Here is an 18,142-nt window from a genome sequence, read left to right as displayed (position 1 = left end):
CGGGGGAGCGGGTTGCTGGGGGACTGGCTGGTCAGGAGGATGGAGGCTTTGGGCTGTGAGTTTGACGATTCGGTCTTTGATTCCTTCCGGGAAAGGAAGACGGCGCCGGGGATAAAGCTGGGATCCTACAGAGCGAAAGTCTGCGAGCCGGGGGTGAGAACTCCTTCATTTACCGGGGGGCGGGGGGTGTTAGCGGCCGGGGTGAGGTTTATAGAGTGTGGGGGTTACCCAGATTGTGGTCCGGCTGGAAACAAGGTTAGTCTTGGAGCCTGGGCTTTAACCCAGGGGGAAGGGGAAGGGGGAGGCTGTTGGATGTCAGTCATGGACCAGATCTGACAGGAGAGCCTACTGAAGGGAAATAGTTTTTTTAAAATTCATTCATGGGATGTGGGCATCACTGGCTGGACCAGCATTTATTGCCCATCCCTAGTTGCCCTTGAGAAGGTGGTGGGTGAGCTGCCTTCTTGAACCGCTGCAGTCCATGTGGTGTAGGTACATCCATAGTGCTGTTAGGGAGGGAGTTCCAGGATTTTGACCCAGTGACAGCGAAGGAATGGCCGATATATTTCCAAGTCAGGATGGTGAGTGGCTTGGAGGGGAATTTGCAGGTGGTGGTGTTCCCATGTGTCTGCTGCCCTTGTTCTTCTAGATGGTAGTGGCCGTGTGTTTGGAAGGTGCTGTCGAAGGGGCCTTGGTGAATTCCTGCAGTGCATCTTGTAGATGGTACACACACTGCTGCTGCTACTGTGCATCGGTGGTGGAGGGAGTAAATGTTTGTGGATGTGGTGCCAATCAAGCGGGGCTGCTTTGTCCTGGACGCTGTCAAGCTTCTTGAGTGTTGTAGGAGCTGCACTCATCCAGGCAAGTGGAGAGTATTCCATCACGCTCCTGACTTGTGCCTTGTAGATGGTGGACAGACTTTGGGGAGTCAGGAGGTGAGATACTCATCACAGGGTTCCTAGCATCTGACCTGCTCTTGTAGCCACAGTATTTATATGGCCAGTTCAGTCTCAGGTCAGTGGTAACCCCCAGGATAACTATGTTGATAGTGGGGGATTCAGCGATGATAGTGCCATTGAATGGCAGGAGGCAATGGTTAGATTCTCTCTTGTTGGAGATGGTCATTGCCTGGCACTTGTGTGGCGCGAATGTTACTTGCCACTTGTCAGCCCAAGCCTGGATATTGTTCAGGTCTTGCTGCATTTGGACGTGGACTGTTTCAGTATCTGAGGAGTTACGAATGGTGCTGAACATTGTGCAATCATCAGGGAACATCCCCACTTCTGACCTTATGATGGAAGAAAGGTCATTGATGAAGCAGCTGAAGATAGTTGGGCTGAGGACACTACCCTGAGGAATCCCTGCAGCGATGTCCTGGAGCTGAGATGACTGACCTCCAACAACCACAACCATCTTCCTTTGTGCTAGGTAGGACTACAACCAGTGGAGAGTTTTCCCCCTGGTTTACATTGATTCCAGTTTTGCTAGGGCTCCTTGATACCACACTCTTGCCAAATGCGGCCTTGATGTCAAGGACAACAGTCACTCTCACCTCACCTTGGGAATTCAGCTCTTTAGTCCATGTTTGAACCAAGTCTGTAATGAGGTCAGGAGCTGAATGGCCTTGTGGAACCCAAACTGGGTGTCAGTGAGCTAATATTGCTAATCAAGTGCCACTTGATAGCACTGTTGTTGACTCCTTCCATTACTTTGCTGATGTTTGAGAATAGACTGATGGGGCAGTAATTGGCTGGGTTGGATTTGTCCTGCTTTTTGTGTACAGGACATACCTGGGCAATTTTACACATAGCCGGGTAGATGCCAGTGTTGTAGCTGCACTGAAACAGCTTGGCTAGGGGCGTGGCAAGTTCTGGATCACAAGTCTTCAGTACTATTTCCGCAATATTGTCAGGGCCCACAGCCTTTGCACTATCCAGTGCCTTCAGCCATTTCTTGATATCACGTGGAGTGAATCGAATTGGCTGAAGACTGGCATCTGTGATATTGGGGACCTCTGGAGGAGGCCGAAATGGATCATCCACTCAACACTCCTGGCTGAAGATTGTAGCAAATGCTTCAGCCTTATCTTTTGCACTGATGTGCTGGACTCCTCCATCATTGAGGATGGGGATATTTATGGAGCCTCCTCCTCCAATGAGTTGTTTAAATGTCCATAACCATTCACAACTGGATGTGGCAGGACTGCAGAGCTTGGATGTGATCCACTGGTTGTGGGATCGCTTAGCCCTGCCTATCACTTGCTGCTTATGCTGTTTGGCACGCGAGTAATCCTGTGTTATAGCTTCACCAGACTTTAGGTATGCCTGGTGCTGCTCCTGGCATGCCCTCCTGCCCTCTTCATTGAACCAGGGTTGATCCCCTGGCTTGATGGTAATGGTAGAGTGGGGGATATACCAGGCCATGAGGTTACAGATTGTGTTTGAGTACAATTCTGCTGCTGCTGATGGCCCACAGCGCCTCATGGATGCCCAGCCTTTAGTTGCTAGATCTGTTTGAAATTTATCCCATTTAGCACGGTGGTAGTGGCACACAACACGATAGAGGGTATCCTCAATGTGAAGGCGGGACTTCATCTCCACAATGACTGTGCAGTGGTCACTCCTACCGATACTGTCATGGACAGATGCATCTGTGGGAGGCAGGTTGGTGAGGATGAGGTCAAGTATGTTTTTCCTTCGTATTGGTTCCCTCATCACCAGCTGCAGACCCAGTCTAGCAGCTATGTCCTTTAGGACTCAGCCAGCTCAGTTAGTAATGGTGCTACCGAGCCACTCTCAGTGATGGACATTGAAGTCCCCCGCCCAGAAGACGTTCTGCGCCCTTGCCACCCTCAGTGCTTCCTCCAAGTGGTGTTCAATATGGAGGAGCACTGATTCATCAGCTGAGGTAGGGCGGTACATGGTAATCAGCAGGAGGTTTCCTTGCTCATGTTTGACCTGATGCCATGTGACTTCATGGGGTCTGGAGTCAATGTTGAGGACTCCCAGGGCAACTGCCTCCCGACTGTATACCACTGTACCGCCACCTCTGCTGGGCCTGTCCTGCCGGTGGTGCCTGGGACATTGTCTGTTAGGTACAATTCCGTGAGGATGCCTATGTCCAGCTGTTGCTTGACTAGTCTGTGAGACAGCGCTCCCAATTTTGGCACTAGCCCCCAGATGTTAGTAAGGAGGACTTTGCAGGGTCGACAGGGCTGAGATTGCTGTTGTTGTTTCCGGTGCCTAGGTTGATGCAGGATGACCCGTCCAGTTTCATGTCACAGAGTTATACAGAACAGAAAGAGGCCCTTTGGCCCATAATGTGTTATGATCAAAGTTACAGCATTCCCCAAAGTGCCTTCAATCCTTCGGAACCATCCTGGGGCAAATCCACAGCCTCAGCCAGTGTCAGATGTGGCTTTGTGCAATGTACAGCACAGAAACAGGCCATTCGGCCCAACCAGTCCACGCTGGTGTTTATGCTCCACTGGAGTTGTCTTTCCTCATCTAAATCTATCTGCGTAATCCACTGCAGTATCCCCTTCTTCCTCACATGTTTATCATGTATTTCAGTGCCTGTAATGTCGGGGTGGTGCAATTGGTTTGTAACTTTCATGTTATTTTAAATCAATATTCTTTCCTTTAATGACCTGAACACCACTTCTCTGGCACCTGCTGAATTTGTTTGTCTACTTTTGTTACAAGCAACAGCCTGAGATAGTCATCCTCATGGAATTGTCTGTGTTTTTAACTTGATTATTTAATTGATATTTGAAGTTTTGATGCAATTCAGCCTTTGGGCTGTGCATGTGTTTCTTAATTAAAACATCTTCATCATTATTATTATCTAGGTTTCCATTAAATACATCCATACTGTTTGCTCCAACCACTCCGTGGTAGCTGGTTCCATATTCTCACCGCTCCCCTAGCTAAACAAGTTCCTTCTGAATTCCCTGTTGGATTTCTTGATGACTACCTGACACTGATGGCCTCTAGTGTTGCTCCTCCCCACAAGAGGAAACACTGTGTGTCTACTCTACCAAAATCTTTCATAATTTTAAAGACCTCCCTTCGGTTGCCCCTCAGCCTTCCCTTTTCAAAACAAAAGGCATGTTCACCATTCCCTGATAGGTACAACCCCACATTTCTGATTTCATCTTTGTAAGTCCTCTTTGCCCCCTCTCCAGTGCCTCTATATCTTTTTTTATATAATCCAGCAAGCTGAATTGTACGCAGTACTCCAGGTGTGGTCTGATGAAGGTTTGAAACATGTTTAGCATAAATTCTTTACTTTTCAGTTCCCTCTTTAAAAAAAAATAACCCCCTGCGTTTAGTTTCCTTTTTTTAATCATCTTGTTAACCTGTGGGACAAGTTTTATTAATTTGCTAATTTGTACTCCGCGATCCCTTTGTTCCCATTTAGATTCTTAATTGTCCAAGTATTATGTAACCTCATTATTTTTCTTGCCGAAATGTACTACCTCACGTTAATCTATGTTGAAATTTGTTTGCTAATTATTTGCCCATTCTGCAAGTTTATGAATGTGCTCTTGCAATTCGTTGCCGTCGCCCTCAATATTGACTCCCTCCCCACCCACCCCCCCGCAAATTTATAAATTCTGCTTTTCATTCCAAAGTCTAATTGTTGATATAAATTATGAGCGACAGTTATGAGCCAACACTGATCCTTGCTGAGTTTTTCCAGCATTTTCTGTTTTTAATGTGGAAGTGATGGTGGGTTTGGTATTCTGAAGGCATGAGATCAGATGGGCATTCGTTATTCAAACTACCCTCCTCTCTCACAAAGCCCCAGTGAGTAAAAGGAAATAGTGTTTGTCAATCCAAGTCTAAAATTGCGTACTGTTAAACAGGACCTGTACATGCGAATAGTATATAATAAAATGACCACATAAAAGAATGAATAATGTCAGAGTATGCAGAGTCAGGGGCCAAGTGACAGAATGAGTAGCTATGTGGTGTCAAGACAGAAAGCAGACAGCAGAGATAAAGGGTAATCATGCAGAGTGGCAGAAGGTGGGAGTGGTATTTCACAAGGAGCAGTGTTGGCACTACTGTCGCTCATAATTTATATCAACGATTTAGACTTTGGAATGAAAAGCAGAATTTATAAATTTGCGGGGGGTGGGTGGGGAGGGAGTCAATATTGAGGAAGACTGCGACGAATTGTAAGAGCACATTAATAAACTTGCAGAATGGGCAAATAATTAGCAAACGAATTTCAGCATAGATTAATAGTGAGGTAGTACATTCCAGATTGTAACTTGCTGCATAAAGAGAAAGGTTAATTGGCCAGTTACCATCTGTGCCGCCTTGTTGCTGACCCTGCTGCCAGTGGAAGTAACTATTTTCCATAGTTACTTCTTTATTACAACCCTTAATAATTTGGAACACCTCTATCACCAAGGAGAACAATCCCAGCTTCTCCAATTATATCTCCATATAATTGATGCCCCTTATCTCCGTTAACCACACTAATAAATCTCCTCGGCACCCTCTGCAATACCTTGACATCCTTTCCAAAGTGCAGCATCCAGAATTGGACACAGTACTCCAGCTGAGGGCTAACCAGTGACTTATAACAGTTTTCCATAATGTCCTTGCTGTTGACTGTTACTCATCCATGTTTACTCATTCATTTGACTACATTTTTAGTTGTCTTTTTAAAAAAAAATGGGTTGGCTGATGTGAAAAATTGCCAGTAATTTCCATATGATGAAACAAGCTTGAAGCAGTAACTCTGTGTAGATTGTTTAAAAGAAAAAAGATGTCCTACTTTGATTTCAAAGTTTATTAATTCTGATGACTTGCAGTGGTTTTGGGGTGAAATCTGCACGGTTGACGATGTGGAGAAGCTGACTGCACTGAAGTTTCGGGGTGATTTGGCATTCAAGTGTCAAGATTATCAGGTATCTAAAAATCTGGAGGGTTTGCCCTGACCGAGGGAAGACCATCTCCTGCCTGTAATATTTTAATGCTTCTTACATTTTCTCAGAAGCCTGTGGTGCTTTGTTTTTTTTAAGCAGTGGATTTAAGAGACGCAAAAAGTACACGGTCTTCTCATTACCATTGTCAGAAAGTCTGTGATGCATTGTCTACAAAGTTTTAAATTCTGGGGAAAAAATGCATACTTTGTTTGCAGGAAACTTGTTTGCTTTTAAGGTGCATTTTGGCGGTGCCAGGTGTTAGTAATATTGCAAATGGTATATCATTGTAAATGGCCATTTGATCACAAAGTATTACATAATGTGGAGTCTGCCCTCCTTTTTCTTTCCCAGAAAGCATTGTGCGAATATTCCAGCAGCCTGGACCTTGTTCCAGAGTCAAATATAGCTCTCAGAAGAGATCTACAGGAGGCCCGAGCTCGCTGCCTGTGCTTTCTTGGCAGACCTGAAGATGCCTTGGATATAGCACAAAAGCTGGTTAGTCTTAACAGTGGCAGCATAAAATTAAATTGCATTGTGCTATGAAGCTATATGGTTGTCAAAAAATACTGTGCTTGTATCACAGAGTGCTGAAATGTCAGCTGCAGCTCAGTGGATAGCACCCTCGCCTCTGAGTCAGAAGGCCAGGGGTTCAAGTCCCACTCCAGCCGACAGCCCCAGTGCAGTACTGAGGGAGTGCTGCATTATTGTTGGCGTCATCTTTCAAATGGGACATTAAGCTGAAGCTTCTTCTGCCCTCTCAAGCGGACGTCCGATATCCCCTGGCCACTGTTTCGAAGAAGAGCAGTGGAGTTCTTCAGTGTCCTGGCCAATATTTATCCCTCAACCAATGTCACAAAGAACAGATTATCTGGTCATTATCACATGGTTGTTTGAGGGACGTTGCTGCGCACAGATTGCCTGCCACGTTTCCTACATTACAACAGTACTCTCAGCACCGCATTGGAGTGTCAGCCTACATTTTTGCGTTCAAGTCCTGAAGTGGGACTGGAACCCACGGCCTTCCGACTCAGAGGCGCGGGAATGCTTCCAACCGAGTACCAGCTGACGCTTGTAGATCCTGTCTCAACTAGAAAGTATAACATGACACGAAAGCACTAAAAGGCAGCAGAAGTATAAATTTAAATAAAATTGAAAACTTTAGAATAATATTCAGAAATGCAGTTCAGCAAAGCCTGTGATAATTTCCTTGAAAATGAGAAATTTGCCTGGCTATGGGGAAAGAGCAGAGGGAGTGGGACTATTTGGATGTCTCTTTCAAAGAGCCAGCACAGGCACGATAGGCTGAATGGCCAACTCCTGTGCTGTGTGATTCTATGATATTGTGTTGCAGACATGGTGAACACTAATTACACTGTAAAACTAAGTGTCTGTCATTTGTGGTTAGCTTCTTGTTTATTCTCATGTACGTTAAGAGCTGAGACTTTTCCTTATTTTCCACTCTGTTATTTTTATTCTGCCACTAGAGAGCTGAGGTAACCAACACCGATCATCTCACTGCAGTTCTTAACCTCGATATTCTGATCCATCGGAGTGCAGGAAATCTGCCCCGTGAGCTCTGCTGTTTACAACAATTAGTTTCCTTGCACCCTTTCAACCCATGGTACTGGAGGAAGCTAGCTGAGTCTTACCTAGGTCTAGCTCAAGCCATATTATCTACGACAGTGTCAACGGTCCCAGTCTACAAGGATGCGCACTGTCGCAGAATGTCAGAAAAGACAGCTGTCGAGACGGGAACATCGAAAACCAAAGCTGACCTTTCAAAGCCTCAAAAATTGAGCAAAGGTCCTTCTGTGCAAGTGGGTTATGAAAGGCGGACAATTTTCCCCTGGAATGCATCCGAGGAAGAGAATTCTGATCCAACGCTTACAAGCAACTTAAAGGAACAGTCCGGAACAGGCGATGTTGCCTCTTTCTGTTCAGCTGTTGACAGTAACATGGAAGTCGATTCCAAAAGTGGGCAACAGCTGAGGGAACAGTGGCTGTTTGCATGTTCCTCCTTTGTAAGAGCAAGGTATGCCTGTAACACGTGAATGGGTTATGGTGCCTGTGTCACCAGGCCGGATATTGCAGAGTACGCTGCTAGACTGAGCCTTCAGCTGGGATGTAATTTGCCCTGTATTTTGCTGGGAATGTGAGGGCACCTGCAAACAGTGAACACAGCAACAATAGCAAAGGAAATCAGGTGAAGCAAGTCAATGCAGGCACAGAGTGAGAAAAAATTGACTTTTTACTGACAGTTTAGATTGTTCCCTTTCTGGGCCAGCTTGATTGCTTTGCATTAACAATGATCATGTTATTAGAAAAGATACTTATGCTGTTAAGGTCCAGCCTTAACTTTCTGTGCCGAATTAAATGGACAATTAACGTACAAATCCAGCAAGTTTTTAAAAGTAATGGGGAGGCTAAAGGGTGAGAGGGCAGTTTGTATGAAACAATAATTGGAATGGCTTAAATCAACCAGCAAGTTCTGGATATTTGCAACTCGTGATCTATCTCTTCACACCTTGAATCTGCTAGCTAATTTTCAAATTAATAGTGTATGTCATTAACACACCATTATTCTTCTGCAGGTCTCTTAGTCTGTGTGCGTACTGGAGCCTTCTTTGCTTTCCACCCTTTCTCCGTCTCTTGCCCCTTTTTTGTTTCTCTCTTGCATTTTTTCTCACTTATTTTCAGAAATTATTTTTCTATTATGCAGGGACATCTTCTATCATTGGTAACTCTCTGCCTTTCACAAGTTTATTAGCCACTCCTGCATGCCTTTCCCCATGCCTCATATCCAACCGTGGAGTTGAGAGGAACCCCCTAGCAGAAGCTACCTCCCTCTCCCTGATGCTTCCTCGCACTGAGAACACCAGGATAGGTGGTGAGAAAAAATACTCTTAGTCTCTCCCAGAAGTAGAGCCTATGTTCCCTACAATCCAGAGAGTGCAGCTACTACCAATATCTAGAAATATAATATTGTGACCTGGGGGTTGTAACAGTGTTGTGTGTATTGGATACTGTAAGCTCACATGTGACAGGTTGGGGGTAAAAATCTCCAGTGTTTTGACTCTATGTAAAGACATTCTAGACTAAATCAGGTTACGTCAAAGGTGACTTATTGTGAAGTTTCTGTTTCTAATCTAGGAATATAGGACTCAGGAGTAGGTGTCAGCCATTCGGCCCCTCCAGCCTGTTCTGCCATTCGATTAAAATTATGGCTGACCTGATTGTGGCCTTACCTCCACTTTTCTGTCTGTCCCCATTAGCCTTGACACCCTTGCTGATCAAAAATCTGTCTAACTCAGCTTTGAATATATTCAATGACCCAGCCTTCACTGGTCTCTGGGGAAGAGAATTCCACAGACTAACGACCCTCCTGAGAGAAACAATTTCTCCTCATCTCTGTCTTAAATGGGAGACCTCTTATTTTTAATCTGTCATCCCCTAGTTCTAGTCTCCACCTTAAGAGGACGCATCCTCCTGGTATCTACCCTATCAAGTTCCCTCAGGAATATTTATATGCTTCAAAAAGATCAGCCCTCATTATTCTAAACTTTGATCATAGTCTTTCCGTTTGTACTTTTGTTTTTAGATGAGCACTGTTATCTTAGAGGGTTGTGGGGCTGGAGGAGGGTTGAGACCATGGAAGCATTTGAAAACGAGGATGACAATTTTAAAATCAAGACATTACCTGACTGGGAGTAAATGCAAGTCAGTGAGCACAGGGGTGATGGGTGAACAAGATTTGGAACAGAATTGGGACACAAGTAACAGACTTTTGGATGACCTCAAGTTTGTGGAGGGTTGAAAGTGGGAGGCTGACCGGTATTATGTTGGAATAGTCAAGTCTAGAGGTAATAAAGGCAGGGAGGAGGGTTTCAACAGCAGATGAACTGTGGAATCAAGCGATGTTACGGAGGTGGAAATAGGTGGTCATAGTGATTGCATAGATATGTGATCGGAAGCTTAGTTCACTCAAAAATACAGCAAGGCTGTGAACAGTCTGGTTCAGTCTCAAGACAGTTGCCAGCGAGAGGGTTAGAGACAGTGGCGAGGGATTAGAGTTTATGACAGGGTCTGAAGATAAGACCCAACTCTGGCCATTCTGAGGTGCGTTCTGAGTGGTGCCAATGAGTTTGGACTGTGCGTTTTATGTATTATTTATGACATGCTGCAGTTTTCTGTGCAATGTGAAAGATTAACCAGTGAAACCCCATCTGTGCTTAGACTTCTGTTGCAGATGGTGAAGCCACAGCAAGCCTCCTTTGTCCTGGAGAGGAACCTGACTGTCCAGGAGGAGATCAGGCAGCAGCTCAGCAAACTGGAGCTGAGAGAAGAGGCACTGAATGCAATAAGTAAGGTAGCTGGACCTATTAGTTGTTTGAATTTATATTTCTATATACTGTGTGAGCAAGCTGTGTAAATTTTTCTGTATGGCATTCTGACATGTCATATGACTAGAGTTTGCTATTCATAAACCCCTGATGCCTGAATTAAGCTCTGGAATTTCCTCCCTAAACCTCTTGGCCTCTCTCTCCTCCTTCCAGATGTTCTTTAAGAACCTCCCTCTTCCACCAAGCCTTTGGTCATGTCCTAATATCTCTTCAAGTGGCTCGTTATCTGATCATTGTTCCTGGGAAAGGTCCCGGGGCTGTTTTACTATGTTAAAGGCGCTGTATAAATGCAAGTTGTTGCTGTAGAGCTTTGCTTTCTTAAAAACAAGTCACTGCGTTTCAGTAGTACATACATTCCACTTTTGCAAAAATATGTATTCTAAATCAGTGCTTTGAGATTGACGTTCAAACGCACAACTCCAAGGTTGTGCAGAGCAGTTTTGCACAGGGTAGTTTTACTTAGATGCCAGGACAGATTGTATTTATAAAAAGCACTCAGACCAGAGTACTGCACTGATTAAAGAAACTGTTAGATGCTGTAATATGAAGATGGTAGGCTTGATATTCTGGAGCAATACCCATCCTCCTCTAAACCCATCTCGTGAGAAACTTAACTTGATATGAAGGGCGTTTTTTTTGTTCTCAAGTCTATTTCGTTCCAGTAGTTTTAGTTGGTTTAGTACTAATTCCAGAAAAATGCAGTAATGTTGGCCAAATAATTATTTTATTGATTTATGAACAATTAAAACACCTAGTTTTGTTTTCAGTGCCTGCAAAATCACAGGACAGATTAGTTACTAGCATTGACTTCAAACTTTTTAAAAATTATTCGTTCGTGGGATGTGGGCGTTAAGTTTCTCACGAGATGGGTTTGGATGAAGATGGGTATTACTCCAGAATACAAGCAGATATTGCAAATATGATTAAGAACGACTGAACAGTTTGGTTAACCTTTTGCGTAGAGTACAAAAGCAAGGCAGCCATGGTAAACCTTTATAAAACCTTGGTGAGGCCTCAGCTGGAGTATTGTGTCCAATCCTGGGCATCACACTTTAGGAAGGATGTCAAGGCCTTGGAGAAGGTACAGAGGAGATTGATTAGGAAGGTACCAGGGGATAAATATGCCAGCGGATGTTCATATGATTGGCTTGGGGCCAGTTGCACTTGTTTGACAAAATGTGACAGAATTGGTCATTGAAATGTGACAGAGCGGCAAACTTGCAAACCAAAGTGATGAGATTGTGGAGAGACTGGAGAAGCTGGGGTCATGCTCCTTAGAGCAGACAGGCTAAGGGGAGATTTAATAGAGGTGTTCAAAATTGTTTGAGGCTCTGATACAAGAGATAGGGAGAAACTATTTCCAGTGGCTGGAGGGTCAGTAACCAGGGGACACAGATTTAAGCTAATTGATTAAAAAAACCAGGGGGGAAGATGAGAATTTTTTCTCTCAATGAGATCTATAGTGCACTGCCTGACCAGATGTGGAAGCAGATTCAACAGTACATTCAAAAGGGAATTGGGCAAATATTTAAAAAAGAAAAAAATGCAAAGTTACAGGGAAGGAACAGGGGCAGTGGGACTAATTGAATAGCTCTTTCAAAGGGTCAGCACAGGCACGATAGCCCGAATGGCCACCTGTGCTGTAAGATTCTATAAAGCTACAAGGTTCCTAATTAGATAAACATTTCTAATTTTCTTTTAACTGTCTATTTGTTACCTAGTAACATCTATTTTGAGAGAGTACTTTGCATTATTGATACCTTTGTCCTGTACAGTAAAATACTCCTGTAAGAAATGACGGACATGGGCTGTGAGTCCGAAGTGTTCTATGTTTTTAATGGTAATGAAGGGTGTTTTTTTTTGTTCCCAAGTCTATTTTGTTCCAGTAGTTTGTGTGTGTGTGTTCGTGTGTTCGTTCTACTCAGGGATAAAGCAGGTAACTGGAGACTGAAATGCCCATGTCATACTGAGGGAATGCTGCACTGTCAAAGGTGCTGTCCTTCGGTTTGGGACCCGCCTGCATGTTTAGATGTACATTAAAGACCCTGTGGTGCTATTTCATAGTAGAGCAGAGAGTTATTTTCCTCTCTCTACTGATCTCAGATTAACTGGCCATTTATCTTATTTACTGTTTGGGGAATTTTGCAGTGTGCAACATGACTGGCAAATTTTACTGAGATTTTGCAGTTGAAAGTACATAAAGCGTTTTGAGAGACGTGAAGAGCTAGTTTATGAATGCAAACCTGTTTTTGATTTGCAGAAAATGTCACAATCTATCTTTTTAAATTAGATTTTGATGCTATTTCTGTTGGAGACTATTTTGAATGACTCGATAGGATAAAGTACTCCGATATGTTGTACGCATTTGGTGTGGTTTCTTTGGTGTTGGGTTGTTTAAAGCTCAGGCAGAATAAAATGTACAGAATAATATGTCCTTTTAGACCATATCAAACTCCCTTGGCTCCAGAACATATGTATGTAATTTGGTCTATTACGCACCAGAGCATTTGGAAATGAGCCCAGTGTGTTAGCAAACAGCATGGTTCATTTTAGTGAGGCTGCAAGTTTGTACTGCACAAGACAGAATGCGCAGGAATTTGTTTTGACTCTTTAAATAAAATGGTTTATTGTACACTGCAGTCGGTCCACTTGGTGCAGCCCTGACATCAGCCACGGGATCCACCTGTTCTGCCTGCGCTGGGAGTATTTCATTTAACCTTTTCAAAGGAGTTTCATTTTTTACCTTTTTTTTAAAATGCACAATGTCCTTTAATTTGAAACATCCTTGGGAAGGCCTTCTGCTGCTTCAGGGCAGTACTGGTGACACAACATCGCGGTTAGGGGGGCCAGAGGTATAGACAGTTGAGCAACACTGTTGACTCACTACCCTCTCCGAGATCAGACCGTCTCACCAAAAACCAGCGAGCTTCTTGCTGTAACATTAGAAACTAGCTGCTTGAGGGCAGCATGTGCACTTTCAGAGTTTTGCCTTTGAAATGCACCCTGCAAACTATAGCTCATTGCAAAGTGTTGTCCAGCTTATTTGAAGGTACATGAAGGAGTGTAAACTTGCCTGGGACCTGAGCAGTCTTATTTTGAAAGAAGCTTTGGGACAGCTTATTTTTACATTTGCCCCAGGAACATTTCTAAGCTGTTTGCACTGATTTCTTTCCATCTGTGCTTCAGGTGGCAATTCTCCAGGAATCGCACTGTATTTATAATCACCGGAGCAAACAAAGGAAGAGACTGATGCGCAGTCATTGCGATTAGCACACCCCAGGATAGATGCTGAGAGGCCATTTCCCTCGGCTGGAGAGTCTAGAATAAGCGCTTACGCTCTCAGGATGAGGGGTCGGCCATTTAGGATGTGGGCGTTGGGGGGAAGTTTCTTCATCAGGAGGGTTGTGAACCTTTGGAATTCTCTATCCAGGGCTGCTCAGTCGTTGAGTGTATTCAAGTCAGAGGTTGAAAGGTCTTTGGATAGTAAGGAAATATGGAGAGTGGGCAGAAAGGTGGAGTTAATGTAGAAGATCAGCCATGATCGAATTGAATGGCGGAGCAAGCTCTAGTGGCTGTATGGCCTTCTACTCCTCCTATTTCTTATGTTCTAGTGTCACTACTGCCCTCATTTGCTATATATATCAGGATCCTTTCAGGCTGCCATAGTGGGGTATCATCTATATCCACTGCCCATAGGTACATGCACCAGCTGACTTTGCTCTAGCCAATGAAGATGGGTGGATGGATGCCCCATGGCCAATCAGCAGCCATGTGTGTGGCTGTGTTGCAAATTCCAGTCACAGGGTTGGATTCCCTTGAGGCCTGGGGATAACACATGGAACCTGTGGTCCTACTGGTATCTGCCCACAGCTCCTACAACTTTATATAAAGCTGCAAGCGATGGAATTCACTCAACGTGCAGAATGTGAATCTTCACTACCCAGTCATGTATGTCAGTGCTCACACCCTCAGCAGCAGCCACAGGCCCTTCATCCTCAAAGCAGCCAAGGGGGACCTTTTGTTGATTTGAGTCCTGTGTGCAATTGTCAGGTTGACTGCAGGACGAACAAGGGCATCTTAGGAACAGGAGGTGTCCATTCAACCCCTAAAGCACGTTTCACCATTCTGTTAGATCATGGCTGATCTCTTTTTTTAAAACTCCATCTTAGCTGCATTTGTTCCCTCAACACCCTCAGCCAACAAAAATCTGTCTATCTCGGCCTTGAACATTTCAATTGACAGCCCTGCCCCTAGCCTTTTGGAGGAGTGAGTTCCAGATTCCCACTGCCTTTGGTGAGGAGCGAACCCTTCCTGATTTCACTTCTGAACAATGAGCTCACATTTGAAGGTTATGTCCCTTGTTCTGGACTCCCTCTCCCTCCACCCGCCTCAGGAAATAGTATTCCTGTATCTCACCAACCAAATCCCTTTACCGTTGACAAGAGCTGAATTAGATCATGCCTCAAGCCTTTCAAATTCAAGGTAGTGCAAACTGAGTTAATGCGACCTCAGAATGTAACCTTTTAAGCTCTGTAAACATTCTGACCCCCATTTGCTTCTCTGTGAATGTGATAACTTTCCTCCCATTCACAATGAATTTTCTATTAGCTCCAATTTGGATTAAAGCTTTGGGAAATGTGGATGTGAGAAATGTTACAGAACACACTGTTCACAGTCAAACAGGAAATGTTAGAGGTTGAGGTGGAATCTGTGCTTGGTGGAAGGAATGTACAATGAGATTTTTCTCTTCTGCATCTCACCTGTTTCAATTTTGTGGTTAACTAGAGTGATTGCTGCTTTAATTTACATTCGACACTGCTGTTGAACGTGTCAGAGCCATGATGACACAGAAGGGGGCCGTTTGGCTAATCGAGTCCATACTGACTCTCTCTAGAGCAATTCGGTCAGTCTATTTTCCCCACTCTATTCCTGTAGCTCCAACAACACTCAAGAAGCTCAACACCATCCAGGACAAAGCAGCTCATTTGATTGGCATCCCATCCACCACCTTCAACATTCACTCCCCCCACTGCCGGCGCACAGTAGCAGCAGTGTGTGTACCATCTACAAGATGCACTGCAGCAACTCACCAAGGCTCCATTGACAGCACCTTCCAAATCTGCGACTTCTACCATCTAGAAGGACAAGGGCAGCAGACACATGGGAACATCACCACCTGGAAGTTCCCCTCCAAGTCACTCACCATCCTAACTTAGAAATATATCGCCGTTCATTCACTGTCGCTGGGTCAAAATCCTGGAACTCCCTCCCTAACAGCACTGTGGGTGTACCTACACCACATGGACTGCAGCGATTCATGAAGGCAGCTCACCACCACCTACTGAAGGGCAATTAGAGATGGGCAGCAAATGCTGGCCTAGCCAGCAACACCCACATCCTGTAAAATAATTAAGCAAAAGCTCTCCCAGCTTAGTTCCCTCAAGTGCTCATCCACTTTCCTTTTGAAATCATGGATCGTCTCCGCTCCCACTGCCCTCTGTTTCATTCACTGCGGAAAAATGTTCCTCCTCACATTCCCCCTGCATCTCTCGCCCAAAACCTTAAATCTGTGTTCCCTAGTGCAACAGTTAATGGGAGCAGCTTATCCTTGCCTATCTTATCCAAACCAAGTGATCCAATCTTTTGGGGAGATATGAAAAACCAGTTTTGGTTTTTGACTGAACACTCTTGATAGCATGGAACAGCGCAATGGGGCCTGAGCACACACTGTGCTTGATGCTGAAATGTGTAATATTATTTAACTCCTTCAACAGAACAAGTAGATTAGCCTATCATTGCAACAAATAGTTCCCATTTTCAACAACAACTTGCATTTATTTGGCACCTTTAATATAGTAAAACTTCCCAAGGTGCTTCATGGGAGTGTTATCAAAAGAATATTTTGACACCGAGCCACTTGAGCAGATATTAGGCCAGGTACCCAAAAGCTTGGTCCAAGAGGTAGGCTTTGAGGAGCGTCTTAAAGGAGTAGAGAGGGTTAGCTAGGCAGTGGGGTTTAGGGAGGGAATTCCAGAGCTTGGGGCCCAGGCAGCTGAAGGCGCAGCCGCCAACGGTGGAGCTTTGGAAATCAGGGAACGGTAAAAGGCCAGAGTTGGAGAAGTGCAGAGATTTCAGGGGGTTATGGGGGCTGAAGGAGATTACAGATTTAGGATCATGAAAGGATTTTGACAACAAGGAGGAGAATTTTAAAACTGAGGTGTTCCTGTATATGGTTTAAGGTAATTAGCAAAACGCCCAAGAGAGAAATGGGGCATTTTCTTGTGCGATAGTTGTTGTGATCTGGAATGTGCTGCCAGAAAGAGTAGTGGGAGCAGATTCCACAGGAACCTTCGTAAAGGAATTGGATATAAACTTGAAAAGGGAAAATTTGCAGGCTATGGGGAAAGAGAAAGAGATTGGCACTAATTGGATAGTTCTTTCAAAGAGCCAGCATGTGCACGATGGGCCAAATGACCTCCTTCTGTAGTGTGTGATTCTAATAAATTTATAAATACGGTATTTTAATTTTTTTAAACTAAGTATTAAGTCTGTCTTTCCTCTCTCCCTTAGACGATGGGGGAGGACCTGCTGCCAGACAGGTTTAAAAATGGTGCCGAGACTGAAAGGCCTGTAACTCTTCCCAATTCTTCCTCACTGACCTGTGTGGCCATCGAGTCCGGCTCTGATTTTGAGAGGAGGTGGTTTAAGAAGCTCGCACGCGGATCCTTCCATGGCCCCGCGTCGGAAGCAAAGCCAGGCGGGAAGGAGAAAACCTTTGGAAAACGTGAGCCTGGTTTGGCCTCTGCCGAGGACTGTGAAAGTGACCCTGTGTTTATAGCAGACGACGAAGGAACTCGGGCCCTAAGAGCAGAGCCCACCCGGCCAAAGAAATAAAACACCACGCGGAAAATGCTGACTTTTGCTGGGATCGAGCGAACGCCGATCTTAACATTTTCACAAACTTGGTGGGGCACCTGACTCCTGCGGACTTCAGACGCGAGAGTTCTGGAACTTGCTGACTGGTCCGGAAGAAAATAACTGATTCGTGCTTTACCTCTGTGGATCTCGTATGCTTTACCAATCTCATGGACTTTCCACACTGGAATCCAGTCAGTGATATCACTGACTAGTTTCTTCACTGCACTGTCAGACCATGATGTGGTTTTTATTAGTGTCGAGTCTCCGGTACAGGTTTTGTAGCCAGACGTGTGAACAACAATGTTCATGTCTGGGGTAGTAGCATTTATATTTAAGATGTTCTGGGAGGTCATTTTTCTCCCCGCTGTTTTTAATCTTTTTTTAATTTTGGTTTCATTCATATTCTTATTGCAGGAAAGTTGAGGGAGGGATTGAAAAGCAAGTCAATCCTGCTGCTCGTTTCTCTAAATTAAAGCTGTTTTATCATTTTCTAATATGCCTTTCTGATGAGTTGATTTGTATCTATGCCATCCTGAGGTAAATACACACACAGACTAGTCGTGGATCAGTGGGTGGCTCTCTCGCCTTTGAAATTTTCACTTGAACCCCGCAGCCTCAGCAGCTTTTTGGGGGGGAAGAGTTCCAGATTTCCACTACCCTTTGTGTGAAGAAATGCTTCCTGACATCGCCCCTGAATGGTCTGGCTCCAATTTAAATAGGGACCTTTTAAATAGGGCTTTCAAAATCATAAGAGGTTTTGAGAGGGAAAGTAAAAATTGTTCCTGTGAATTGGAGAATTTGTAGTAAGGTTGAGAAGTGGAGAGTTAGAAATGATTTCCATGCAGATTGGTTATTGGAGAATGGATTGTTTAATCAGCTA

General features: G+C 44.4%; 1 protein-coding gene across 2 annotated transcripts; it reads left to right on the top strand.

Moving 5' to 3' along the window:
• Positions 1-17,759, top strand: c4h8orf76 (chromosome 4 C8orf76 homolog). Of its 2 annotated transcripts, XM_078539866.1 has the most exons (6): positions 1-153; positions 5,831-5,926; positions 6,296-6,439; positions 7,429-7,976; positions 10,178-10,310; positions 16,915-17,759. In XM_078539866.1, the coding sequence occupies exons 1-6, from the start codon at positions 40-42 to the stop codon at positions 17,236-17,238; spliced, it is 1,359 nt and encodes a 452-aa protein (XP_078395992.1). In that variant the 5' UTR covers positions 1-39; the 3' UTR covers positions 17,239-17,759. The 2 variants fall into 2 exon arrangements, with proteins under 2 accessions (XP_078395992.1, XP_078395993.1); XM_078539867.1 differs by lacking the exon at positions 5,831-5,926 and having other exon boundaries at positions 24-153.
• The last annotated feature ends 383 nt before the right edge of the window (positions 17,760-18,142 follow it).

Source organism: Cetorhinus maximus, chromosome 4 (genome assembly GCF_964194155.1).
Source record: "Cetorhinus maximus chromosome 4, sCetMax3.hap1.1, whole genome shotgun sequence".
In the NCBI taxonomy this organism is placed as follows: Eukaryota; Metazoa; Chordata; class Chondrichthyes; order Lamniformes; family Cetorhinidae; genus Cetorhinus; species Cetorhinus maximus.
The sequence above is the reverse complement of the archived record's forward strand: the minus strand, read 5'-3'. Positions and strand labels throughout refer to the sequence as shown.

What these genes read in the sequence shown, in the direction of transcription:
- c4h8orf76 (XM_078539866.1), top strand. Translation starts at nt 40, where the DNA reads ATGGAGGCTTTGGGCTGTGAGTTTGACGATTCGGTCTTTGATTCCTTC. An exon ending in CGAAAGTCTGCGAGCCGGGG is followed by an intron (nt 154 to 5,830) that starts GTGAGAACTCCT and finishes GATGACTTGCAG; the next exon opens with TGGTTTTGGGGTGAAATCTG. An exon ending in TCAAGTGTCAAGATTATCAG is followed by an intron (nt 5,927 to 6,295) that starts GTATCTAAAAAT and finishes TTTCTTTCCCAG; the next exon opens with AAAGCATTGTGCGAATATTC.